We start from the raw sequence: 13,272 nt of genomic DNA, 5'->3' as shown, positions 1-13,272 counted from the left end.
GCCAGGCTGGGTGTCAGCACATCAATTCCCAGATGTCTCCCTGTTGTTCCCATGGGATCTTTTCTCCTGCTCTGTCAAACCCAGAGTTTACAGAGCCCTTCAGCACATGACTGCAGCTGGACTGTCACTGTGCCTCAAGCCAGCAGATGCTCCAGACCTTCAGTCAGTGAGGGCTTCTGTGTCTCCCAAGGAGCTGCTGCTCATGGCATTACAAGGGGGCAGAAAGCATCACATGGAGCTGCTGGCAGGTGGGAAGGAAAAGCTGTAAAATAATGGCAAATGCATCGCTTAGGCTTCACGTGTTGTCTCTTCCTGGCCCCCACAACTTCACAGCTAGGTATTAGGAAGCAGAAGTGCTAAGAGCACTTCTCTGTGTCCTGGTGGGGGTGAGAAAGCCTTGCTTTATGAGAAAGGGCCCGTTTGTACGGTAATTACCAGTGGAATTTTCCGGGTGGCTGTGCTTTGTCCCCTACTGCTTCAGGTTGGTTACGATGGGCTTTCCTTCAAGGAGCAAAGTTGCAGCAAGACCATGGCAGATCCCAATTTCCTAGATTATTAATAACAACAATATCATTTTCTCTCTCCCCTATTTCTCACCCACCCTGCGCTTCCCTTTTAATAAAACTCTCCTCTCTTGCTGTAGACTCTGCAGTGACACCAGCCTGATTTGTAATGTAAATAGGCAGCCCAGTGTAAAGGCGACCTGCAAGAGCACCGCAGGGCTCTAATTATAATTTTCATTAAACTCCTTCTGTTTACGAATATCCAAGCAATCTGGCATTGCAGCAGAAGCAAGAGGAAATTAAAGCCGTGCTACCACTTAGCTCCAGTGTCAGGGAGCAGGGACCCAGCTGTCGAGCAGAAACTGAAGCAGGGCTCCTACAGACAAAGTTTTGAAGAGTTATTTCAGCTTTGGCATCCTTCCTCTCCCGAGCTTTTAGCCCAGTTGCAGGGCTTGCATGTTTTTCCTTCAGAGGATCTGGCTGGTGCAAGTGTTTTACACGTGATCTATTTGTGACCTAATTAAGGGGATCAGCTGCTCGAGCTCCCAGTGCCATGTGCAGGAAGGAGCTGGGGGAGAGCGGGCGCTGAGCCGGCTGGAGAGGGACAGGGAGGGTGAGGGGTGTGGGGTGTGGGGTGGGTGGAGAGGGACCATCGAGCAAAGGGGAGAGCAGGGAGCTTTGTCTAGCAAGGCCCTGGGGGGATTCCACAAAAGTCCAGCAGCACAGAGATTGTTCATCCCATTTACTGGGAGCATCCTGTGGAGTGAGGGCTGCTCGGACACAGCCCTGTGCAGGGAGTGGGGCTTTGATGGTTGTGCTACGAGGCCACCGAGAAACTTTCATCTTCGTCTTCTGCTGGATGAGCAAAATGACTTCAAGTGGCTTTCTGTGGGTGTTTTGCCTTCAGAGGGGCATTTTTGTAACTCAGGGCACAGCTGACCCTTCCTGAAGAGAAAGTGGTGCAGGTGCCAGCAGTGAATTAGACTGGCAGGGAACACCAATGAATTTGTTCATAAAGCCAAAGACAGGGGATGTTCTCAGTGTCACTTGGACACAGTGAGCCTTGACTGTGTGTGGACAGGACAGAAGAACAACTGAGTTTCACTCTTTGAGCCTGAGGCAAGAGTTATTGCTCCCTTTGGGAAAGTGCCAGTGGTATATTTAAGGCCACAATTCAACCCTGGAGTAACGAGTGGCAAAATAAAATTGCAGTTTGCAGTAGTAAGTGCCTATAAAATAGCAAAGATAGCCAGAATTTTGTCTAAACTAGGTGAGTCCAGCTGGTATCTCATGGGCTTTATACACACTGTGAGTTTTGGTCCAACCTCTGATTAATTTTAATTCTAGTACACTTGAGAGTTTATGGGAATCTCCAAGATGTTCCCAAACTGCTGCTCCCACATCCAGGAGACTCCAGAGAGCTGCATCAGGAGGAGACAGGCTGGGCAGTCCTGGCTCAAGCAGTGCTTCAGTGCAGCCTTGAGCTTTTTGTGGCAGCTCCCTCCAGCAATAGAGATGGCTCTGTGAGCTAAGCAGAGGATGCTTGGGATAGCAGGTCCAGAGAATATAGGGTATATTCCCTAAATCCAACAACCCATTGATTAATTTTCAAGTATTTTCATTTTTTTCCCTGCATCTCTGTCATGTGAACAAGCCCAAATTTTGGATAGGCTTCGTGGCTGAGCAGAGGCAGGGATCATGGAATATAATGCCCCGTTGGTAGGGAATAAATCTCTCTATTAGAAAATTAAATTCTTGCTGATCTCCAGCACTGCTCTGCCTCACAGCCTTTTTAGAGTTTGGATGGGTTCATAACAGCAGCAGATCTCTGGTGCAAAATGGCTGGTGAGTTAATGGCATGTCTTTAATATATATTATTTCACTCAGTGAGGAAATTTGTGCTACTGGTGAGAGTGGTTCCTCCCCCAGTGCTCTCTGCCACGCCAGGATGCTGTCTGGGGGAGCAGCAAGGATGATCATCAGTATGAGATGGGTTAAGATAGACTGGCAAGTCCTTCAACAAGTGAGGGAAAGCTGTGAGTGTGGAGCCTGAGCCTGGGATAGGGCTGTGCCTTATGAGGATCTGGGTGATGAAAACGTCAGGCAGTTGTTGAAGAAACTCATTAATTTTTATGTCTGTTGCAAATACAGTCACATCCCCTTCATCCCAGTGCCCCTTCTCTCCATCACAAAGCTGAAGCCCCAAAGCTGAGCTGTGAAACTGAGGGAGGAGAAAAATACCAGGGGAAGAGGGAGCAGGGGGGAACGTTGTGGGCACAACAGATTAATTTAATTATCTTTGGGGAATTTAGGATTGAGTGTTGACGTAGGTTACAAATAAAACAAATTTGTCATTCTCGTCAGGGTCCTTTTTTGCCTGGATCACAAAGGCACCTGCTTATTAATTTAGCCTGATTGCTAAATCTCAATAATCAGCAATCACAGCAGCATTCAGTGCTGAGGGACCACCAGGAGACACAGGCAGGAGCACAGGGAACAGGCACCTCCCTGCATCCCTGAGATCTGAGCCCCAAGGGCAGAACCAGGAAAACCAAGCAGACCAGAGGCTCTGTGGGGTGTACAGAGCACAAGCCTCACCAGGCACATGACTGACCTTGATTTGGGAGAAGTTTAGGCACTACAGGGCAATCATTTTACTGAAACATTCCTCCTAGGAAGCAGTCTTTTTCCTGGGAGCTGTATTCTGAGCTCCATTCAGAATGCCAGTGCTGGGCAACCTCTTCTCCCCTCTGCAACATCATGTGCAAGCAGCTAATTCACTGTCCTGCTGACCACCCCACTGAGAGGGTTATGGAGCAGGAGAGGGCACTTGTGGATTTGCCATCTGGCAGGGATCAGGGACTGTAGTGCCTTGCTAGAAAAAGTACTGCCAGCTCCTGCTGTTTTGCCAATTCTGTGACACAACCCAACACTTGGAGTAAAAAGGCTTAAGAGGTTTGTGTGGATGTGTGCCTCAGGTTGTTGTTCCAGGGGAGGAGGTTTAGTTTGGATGTGAGGAACAATTCCTTCACCAAGAGGGCTGTCAAGCATTGGAACAGGCTACCCAGGGCAGTCACCATTCCTGGAGGGATTTAAAAGGTGTGTGCATGTGGCACTTGCAGACGTGGTTTAGAGGTGAGCTTGGCAGTGCTGAGGGAACAGTTGGGCTCTGTGATTTTGGAGGCCTTTTCCAACCTGAGTGATTCCATGATTCTGTGAATGCTTGTGCATGGCCCATGTCTTCAGCTGAGCAGGACTAATGGCTTTTTGTGATGTACTTAGAAAACCTCAGTCCTTCTGAAGGCAGAGCCTCAACCCCAGACACAAACAAACAGGCTTCTGCACTGCTGAGTGCCAGTCTCATCCCTTATGTTTAGCAGGACTGTGCCTTTCCTGGAATGCTAAGCAGTATTTGGGCATGTGGGACTGAATAATGACATATCTTTGCAGCTAGGACGTTTCTGAAAGGCTTTGGCAGCAGAAAGCTCAGGGATCAAGGTCACAGCAGTGGAACTCCTGAGAGCATCATTGCCAACACACAGAATGATTCTGGGAGGGGAGAATGCAGAGCTCAAAGGTGCCAGGCCAGGGGGAACGAGGAGATGAGGACTCAGCACCGGGATGTTTGACAGCAGGATGCTCCAGGCTTCAGCAGGGAAGTTGTGCTCAACCACTTCAGAGGGGAAAGAGTAACCCAGGCTCTGCACAGGACGGTGCTGGGCTGGGAGAAGTCCTGATCCTCAGCTATGGCACGGGGCAGTCTGAAAGCTGTGTTTCCTGGAGTGTGATGCCTCAGAAGCAGCCAGGGAGTGACCTGCTGTGGAGTCATGCCAGCAACGGGGACTTTTCCTGCTGCCTCGTGGGTCCCTTTGGCAGGGATCAGTCCTCCAGGCAGAACACTGACCAGTTTGCTTCAGAAACATAAATGATTTAAGGGTATCAGCCCTGCTGTTGGAGGCCTCTCTAATGTCTGTGTGAATAGAAGAGGTTTCAGCAGCTTCTGGGGAGAAAACAGACCAAAGAAGCAGAGAATGGGGTGTATTGTATCCAGTGGCCAGAGTGACCAAAGGGGCCTGAGAGACAAAGTGACAAACAGAGACCTCCTGTGCAATTAGTCTCTTGACCTCTGTGGTTGGGCGAGGGATGCTGGGAAAGGAGCTGTGGCTCACAAGGCCCCAAGGAATGTTTCCTTGACAACACTTACTGAAGAAAAATGAGATTTCATGAATGCAGCGGGAGTTAACACGTGAGAGGCTGACTTTGGGAGAGACAAGGACGTGGCACCTCGCAGAACGAGCCCCTCGGTTTGGGGGTGTTGAAGTAGTGGCTCAGTGTCCTGCTTTTTCAGATAAACTTAATTGAAGAGCTATTACAACCGTTCATATTTATTTAGAAATGCAGCCACCGTGGTAAAAGCAGACTTATTGTTTAATTATTTTTCTACCCACGAAATCCTCTCCACCTTGAATAAGCACTGGCACGGAAGGGAATTCTCTGCTCACTGCTGATAGTTTCAGCACACTGCAGCTTGGGTTTAGGAGTCTTTAGAACTAGCATTGTTCCACCATTTACAAAGGCAAAGCAACTGTATAGAAAGATATGTATAATTATATAATGTATCATAATAACACCAGTACATTAAAAATAAAAAGCAGACAGGTGTTTAGTATTGCCAAACTTAAACTGTGTGGAAGAACCAAAAATGCAGATATTTGTGTTCAAGACCTAAATAGATATCTTTTTCAAATTATCTAACTGGAGACTTTTTAATTTCTTCCTGCTGTTTCAGCTAGAAGGACTTAAACTTTCATCCTTATATGATGTCTCACAGGAGTAGCAGCACTGGGGCTTTGTCCTGAACTCAAGCCATCCCATCACATGGCCAAAATACCTCAGGAAATCAGTGCAAGTTTTGCCTCAAGAAAAGACCTGTGACCTTTTCCAGTGAAAGTCTTGGCTGCTCCGGGGGTGTTTGCACAGCAGACAAAGAAAGAGCATCTTCTTAAAGAGCAAAGCCGGTTGGCAGGAATTCAAACGCTGATTCAAGGCATCGGAGTCAGCCGGGAGCCCGGAACATCCCAGCGGTGTGGTGGGGACCAAGGGCTGCAGCTGAGCCTCTTGCTCACTTCAGGCTGGAGAGAAAGGAAATACAGGGGGTTAAGTTGCCAATTTTGTCCGAGTTGAAGCTGTATGTAAGCACACAGGGGTCTGAGGCTGCTGCATACACCCCTGAACAAGAGCAGGGCAGGATCTGGAACAGTCTGTGAGGCTGTGTCCTTACACTGGTGAGAGACAATGAGTAAAAGGAGAGTTTTCAGGTTGTTTTGTTATAGGTCAAGTGGAAAACTGCCTGGATTTCTGGGTAAAACATTTTGGGTTTGTTTTCTTTTTTTTGCAGGAGTATCTCCCTTAAGTCCTGGCTGCAGCAGTAGGATCGGCCTTTCCCATTCGTTCCCTTTATTGCTTGCTTGTGTATTTATTTCTAATGTTTAATTTTAAAAATAAATCTCCTATTAAAACTGAACTTGGAAAGGTTAAAAGCAGGTTTGCTTGCAGGAGCAGATACCTATGGATGTGTGTGTAGGCAGGACTGTACCTGCCACTGGGTTCTCTGAGAGTCTTCCCTGCATCTGTACAAGTTGTCAACATATTGAAAGTGATATTTTTTCTTTTGTGTCCCAATTGATTTCAGAAATGCAGTGAAAGACACAGATCCAAACTAAATAAGATTAAAGGCTTTAAAAGCTTAATAAATTAAGAAGAGCAAATCTAGCTGATGACATGGCTTTGATAGTAGGCTATAAAGGGCAAGGAATTACAGGTAACTAACTATTCATCAGCATCCCTTCCTCCTCAGCAGCATGGGGGCACAAGGGAACAGGTTGGACTCTCCAGCTTTATCAGCAGGACAGGAGCAACAGAAGACAGAGTTGAGGGGATAGAAAAGATTTGAGGAACTAGAATTTAAACAAGCACCCCCAGCCCGTGCTGCACCAGCTCAGTGTGTCCTGCTGGCATCAACACCTGCCAGTGACACTGCCCTGCCAGAGCCATTGGAATGCAAGTGGAATGGTTTGAACTCCCAAGAAGAAACTGTTCCCCATTTTGAGATGTTTTCTAAGACTCATTTGCCTGTTCTCCAGTGGGGTCCATCAGGCAATATTCCACTGCAGCTCAGGTATAGCTTCCCTCTCTGGTGAAGTTTTCATACTGTAATGCTCCTCAGCATGTCCAAACCTCTCTTTGCTCCCCGTGTGTGAGCTGTGACAGGGCTCTGTAAGCTGAAGAACATTCTCTCTGCCTTTCTTATCTTTCCCAGCTGTATAAATGAATGATGGCCCAACAGAGAGCTTTGGCTTGTGTTGTTTGCCTGGCTAACAGTTATTTCACATGGTCATTTGCTATTCCAGTTTCGCTCAGATCAGCAGAAATGTGGTTTATTTCGGGAGAGAAAATTCTGCCACAACTCTTCTGATTTTAGTATCGCAATAAATCATTTAATTTAAAGAATGAAAGCTAAAAATGTTCTGTGGGCTAGAGAAGCAAAAGGAGCAGAGGGAATCCTGGTTTTAATAAGAATAGCCATAAAGAAGAAAAATTTGTCCTCCCTGATGGAAAGGTCCTGTCAGCTTCGAATGTGTTGAAACCTGTGTCACAATCTGTGAAATTTCTCTTTACAATTACTTTCCAATGCCTCTGGAAAGTAATAGGATTTCTCAATAGAATAGTGTGAATCATTGTAAGGAACACCACAGCAAGTATATTACTCTGCAGAAACTTGGCAGGACAGAGGAAGATGGCATTTCCTTGCTCAACAAGAGGGATTCAGCTTGGTTCAGTACGTGGGGAAAGATAAATCAGGGCAAACCCTGACCCTGCCCTCTCTGAGCAGGACTGGAGGGACCAGGACTGAAGGATACCCTGACATTCTTCACATCCCAACCCCAAATCAAGGCCAACTTAGCCCAAACATCAGCCTTGTTTACCTGCAAATCTCAGCAGCATTTAGTGGGTAAGCTCTGCACACAGACCTGTAGCATAATGAGTGAAATGGTTGTTTATCAATTTGTTTTTAGCAAATATTTCTTTAATTATGCTAAGTTCCTGAGGGAACAGGGACAAACCCAAGGTAACTTCAGGCTGCATTTCCAACAGCTGGATTACAGCAGAGACTCACTGCCTGCCTGACACTGATACAGTGTTGGAGTTTCAGCAGCAGCATTTGCCTGTAATCAACACATTTTACAGAAAATTGCCTTTTTTTTTTTTTTTGTAAGTGAGGAAACAGATTGTGTGAGCTCACACATCCCACAAAGGCTCCTCTCTCCTCTGCTGAACCAGCAGATGGGCACAGCCCATCTCTGGACCAGCTGAGTCATGCCTGCAGCTCCCAGGTACACAAAAACATTTTAAAAATGCAGAGAAAGTGGCAAAAGAATGTAAGCCATGATGGAAAGAACCTGGAGGCGAAGGCAGTTGCACTAAAGGAGAAGGAAGTGTGGTATGAAGATAGTTTTTGGGATCATAGTGAAAAATCCAGAGCTCGGAGACCTCTCAAGGAGCTGTGCCCCAATCTGAAGCTGTGTAGAACATCAGGTCCATCTCCAGGGTAGTTGGATACCTCTCACTTCACAGCCTGATATCTTCCCTGGTCCAAACAAACCACGATGCATCATGAGCCTGTGGAAGGAGAAGCTTTCTCCCTTTTTACACAGCCCTAATGGCAAATGTTCTTTTGTGAGAAGAAAACGCTTCTCCAGACATGGGTGCCCTGATTCTGGAGTGGAAAAACTCATGGCAGAAGGCCATGAGGGTAGGAGGAGTCTGTCTTTATATTGATTTTCAGAACCTGAGGGTGACAGGCAAAGCAGAGCAGGGTATTACCTCAGCAGAACACCCCCATTGTGTCCCCTCAGCAGAGTGACAGCCACACGCTCCCACAACCATGTAATGCACAAAGCCAATTAAATGCCTGATTGGATGAAGTGGTCACAGTCAAATGGCCCCTTGCCAGCCAGTCAGGATGCAAAATTGACAAATATCTGTAAAGGTGTGTGTCTTAATCCCCTCCTGAGGGATTAAGTGTTTAACCTATTACTGGTGTTTCTGACGAGACACAGCAAAGCTGCTCTGCTGTGGGGGGGAGCAGCACTTGCCACAGCCCAGCCCTGCAGCCTCGTGCTTGGCCACAGCATCTTCCAGGTGGTTCAGATGGATCAGGGCAGGGCAGTGTGTGTTGCTTCGAGAGAAAAACTATTTGGCAGAAGTGAGAGATTTGGTGACTGCCTCCATTCCCTCCCCGTTCTCTGTCCCTCTTTGCTTGTGAAGGTGTTGGAGAGGGAAAGCTGCTTGCCCCTGCCCTGACTGACCACCCTTAACCAGCCTGCCAGAGTGTTCTTTGAAGTACAGATTTTTATTGAACTTTCAAGGCAGTGTTGAGAATTGCAATACCTTCCTAGCCCAGGAGAGGTGTGAAGGTAATTTCCCCACTGATCCAGGAAGAAGGAGGAATAATGACCCCTTAGTAGATGAGGCGTCTCTCATCATGTGACTTGAGTGACACCTGCAACCACTCACATCCTTAAATGCTTTAAGCCATCACACAAGCTCTGGTGCTTAGTTCCCAGCCAGGAAAAGGTGTCCCACAGCAGACTAGGATTACCCACGGTTAATGTCTAATTAGTAGTTAAATTAATATTGACTATCGATAGTAAATGGTAATGATTTGTTTAGGTGAAAGTAAATATGAAATGTCATAATGCAATCCCAGTGTGCTAGTATGATAATTGAACACACACTGAAATCTTATCCTGACAGGGAGATCTCCTGCTGTGCCTTGGCACTAGCAAAGACAGGTCAATGGAGGGGGTTATGTTGTGTTAGTGAAGACATGCAAAGAGAAGATCTCTCTGTGTAAGGCTGGGCACTGGGAAAAACCTTCTGGAACAGTTTTGCCCCCTGCACTCACTGATTATCCTGTAGATACAGTGTTTAAAGGCTGTGGGGATGCAAAGGCCAGCATGCAATTGCATGTTCATTGTGCTCTTTCAGCTGCAGTGTAGAACAGCAGCTCAGAGCTGGGGACCAGACATTGTCTCAAACACAGGTAAAAGTGCATCTTTATGCAAATGTGGTTTGAAAATCAGCCCCAGCACTTCAACAGTAATGGAGTTTTATTTCTAGGACATAGTACTGGCCTTGAACCATGTTATTAGTGCTGGAGAGGAACACAGCCTGTCCTGGAAAACTGATGTGTTTGCAGAATTCCTTTACTGGTGGCAGCATTTTCTGAGGGGTTAAAGTCGAGGAGAGAGTTTCCTCGTCTCTCTTACTTTGATGGATGTGTGCTGGAAAGCAGAAACATGAGAGGTGTCAGGAATGATGGAGTGATGCTGAAGGCTCTGACAAATGAGCTCTTGAAAGTTATTTTTGTGTTTTTGTGAATGTGAATATTTCACGTTTGAGATGTTACCACCCTGCTGCTCACCTCTGTCCTCTGCCAGAGGCACCTCCCCAGAGTGCACACACCAGAGGAACGCCCCACACAGCCACTGGAGCTCTCTGGTCTGCATTAGTTTGGCCATCAGAGGAGAGGTGGGATGAGTACAGAGGGGAAGGGGGATGTGTAGACAAGTGTTGTGTCCTACTGACCTGGTTCATAGGCAGCAAATTGCTTTGGGAATGGAGTCCCACCTTCAGCTGCTGCAGGGATTTGCTCGGGGAGCACGTTAAAACCTTGAGAATAATCACTGTGCGTTCAGAAACCGTAACTCTCCTTTTCCTTCTCCCTTCCAGCTCGCTGCATTAGAGAGGCAAGTGTTCGACTTCCTGGGATACCAGTGGGCCCCTATCCTGGCCAACTTCCTCCACATCATCATCGTTATCCTGGGCCTGTTTGGCACCATCCAGTACAGACCTCGCTACATTGTGGTGGTGAGTGACACACTCGGAGCCTTTCACAGCCTCTGCTCTGGGGGGACGTGGCACATGATGAGGAACTGAGTAAAGCCCTGGGGAAATCAGGCACAAGCCCTGCAAACTATTTTAGCAGAAGGTGCCTGGCTGTGCTTAGGAACACAATGTTCAGTGTGCTGTGCTTATGCCAAACTTGGAAGATTTTAGATAATTCTTGCTGGTGCTAAAGTAACACCCAGACACTGCACAGCAGAGAGGGAGAGTGAGGTGCTGGACAAATGCTTGTCAGAAGGTCTTCCATCCCTCCAAACTCCTGCCCCTGTGTCTCTTTCAGGCAACAGATAATCTGCATGTGGAAAACAAACAGAGGAAGAAAAAACTATTGCAGTGCTGACTCGGGGCATTCAGCTGCCCCCAGCTAGAGCACGTATATGTACACTAATTCCAGTGACTTCCTAATGTTTATTGCTTCTCTCTCCCCAACCCCATTCCCTTCCAGTATGCCATCTGGACTGCAATTTGGGTCACCTGGAACATCTTCATCATCTGCTTTTACTTAGAAGTGGGAGGTCTCTCAAAGGTGAGTGGGAACTGGTTGGGTGAGTTCCCAGCTTTTGCAGTGGAGGGGATGGAGTTTAGTGGAGAGGGGAGGGGAAGGGCAGGGACTGTCTGGGAACAGGTCCTAATCCTGCCCACTTGCCTGTGGAGGGGGTTGCTTTATGAGAGGATGGAGGAGTACTGCTTTTTTACGGAAAAATGAGGAGCCAATGCTGATTTCTGGAGTTCTTTGCTGATCAGTGGAGATGGTGGCTGGAATAAACCTTCCCCTCATGGCAAGTAGAGTGTATTTGCTTTCCAGAGGTGGGAACAAGAGCCATCCTGAGGGAAGAGGGGCTTTGAGGGCTAATTCCCAGCCATAATGCAGAGGTGGCTGAGGAGGGCTATGAGCTTTCTAGGTTATAGCTGATCCTTTTGTGATCTGACACCAGCTTGGCAAGAAGGTGTCTGATGGAGGGGAAGGCCCTCGTGCAGCATTGGGTGTGTTCTCTCTGCCACCCTGTCCCAGGGAAGAGCTGGACTGAGCTGGACCAAGGACTTTGCTGGAACTCCATACCTGACCAGCTTTTGATATTTTTGTGCTTCCCAGTCCTGCTGGAGACTCAGTGCACTTCAGCTGCAGGGATAAGTACCTGCTTGTTGCCACACCAGGCAAAATATTTCCTATTGTACCTTTTGGGAGAGGCTCTTCTCTCTGCTGAACAGAGAAATCCCTTCCCAGAGGGGTGCTGGGGAGGCTGGCACATCTCTTTGGGATGTGGCTTCCCTGCCTTAATTCTTCCTTCTTAAATACAGTAGTAGTCACTCGTGGCTGTTGGCCAGGGTGTTGTAAGTTAATATGTGAAGCTCTTTGAAGACTAGATTAGCTGAGTATTGCTGTCTGCTTAATGAGGGGTGAGTCAGAAATAATAAAAATGGGAGGCAGGTCCTAAATTAAGCCTGGGCTATGAGCAATGAATTAAAAAGTGTTGCTGTAGCACAGCAGACTGAGAGTCATTGTAGGATATGGGTTCATTTCAGAGCACTCTACATCTGGCCTAAATTCCCAGGTCTTGCCTTGAAGTTGCAGTCATAATTGGAACTGCCCTGTGGTTTTTATCAGGCCGGCAGCAAGTCAGGACTGACAGCACAAATCTTTTGCAGATAAGAAAATGTAGCTTCCTAATTTCTCAGTTCATCTTCATTTCCCCTCTCAATTATCCCCAGAAACTTTGAGGGAGTTCTTGATTACTCGTGATCTGAAATCTCCGCCTGAGATGATCTCGATATTGGCTGCGACGAATTAAAAGAAAGAATTTTATGTAACTATTGAAATGCTCCCTTCTGTGGAGGATATATTGGCTTGGTAAAGTCCACTGGGAGCTTCTCTGACAGCCACTCTTTGCTTCCAGCCAGCTGGTTACTCGTGTTTGCTAATCCCAACCTGCCCTGCACCACGTCGGGCTCTGTTCTGCAATTCAAACAGCACAAACTCCTCTTTCTCCCCTACAGAGCAGCTTCACCTGGTAACCTTGCTCATTTTAGCCAAGCCAGCACACAGAGAGGCTTTATTTAGCCTACAGGATGACACTTGTGACTGGGGACTTTTTTTATAGAATTGGGCTGCAGTGTCAGTTGTTACTGACTCGGTGGATTTCTCTGTAGAGCTGCACTGAGAAATAGTTAATTTAGTGGCAAATAGCAAAACCAACAGACTATTTGTGCTTGTTTGGCAGTAAAATACTTGACAGCCTTGCCTCTGTTCTTAATGAGTTGCTTTCACTTAAAAAAGCTGTTTTGTAAGAAAAACTCAGGATGCTGCTTTCTGTCCTCCTTCTCCCCCTTAACTGAAGTAATTTGGGTCTTTGTAGTGGCAAAACAAATCCTCACTTCCACAAGAGACCAAAAGATGCTTCTGAAGCAGGAATTGAGGTTTCTGTAGGACAGTGGTGCTCTGTAGGCTGGCCCAGGAGTGGTGTTGCTCTGCTGCTGCATCTCTGGAAACCTGATCCAAAGCCAGCTAGCATCTTATTGATCTCAGTCTTGGGATCAGACCCCAGATCTGGGCTTGGATGCAGTGTTGCAAGGAACAGGTTCCTCTGTGTGCCCTCAGGGCCCTCGGGAGGAAGCTGCCTCTGATAAGAAGTCAATCTCAAAGCTCATCATTAGCCTGGCAGTAAGCAGGGAAATTGCAAATATTGGAAAAAGAGCTTTGGTGGAGTGAGACTGATGGAGCTGGTCTGATAAACACTAACTCATTAACTACTAGACTAAGCATGAATACACTGGGGAGTGTTTCAGACAGGGTTGTGCTCCC

General features: G+C 47.2%; 1 protein-coding gene across 3 annotated transcripts in view; it reads left to right on the top strand.

Annotated features, from left to right (window-relative positions):
- The window catches only part of NKAIN4 (sodium/potassium transporting ATPase interacting 4), a 53,250-nt gene that overhangs the window by 15,370 nt on the left and 24,608 nt on the right, over positions 1–13,272 (top strand). For all 3 annotated transcript variants that reach the window (XR_004360063.1, XM_032705182.1, XM_032705181.1), the window contains exons 2-3: positions 10,299–10,436; positions 10,918–10,998. Coding sequence is in view for 2 of the 3 variants with exons in the window: in XM_032705182.1 (XP_032561073.1) it covers positions 10,299–10,436; positions 10,918–10,998 (219 nt within the window). In the remaining variant the exon portion in view is untranslated. The remainder of the gene's footprint in view (positions 1–10,298; positions 10,437–10,917; positions 10,999–13,272) is intronic.

This window comes from Chiroxiphia lanceolata, chromosome 17, assembly GCF_009829145.1.
Source record: "Chiroxiphia lanceolata isolate bChiLan1 chromosome 17, bChiLan1.pri, whole genome shotgun sequence".
NCBI classification, from domain to species: Eukaryota; Metazoa; Chordata; class Aves; order Passeriformes; family Pipridae; genus Chiroxiphia; species Chiroxiphia lanceolata.
This window is presented reverse-complemented; position numbering and strand designations above follow the sequence as displayed.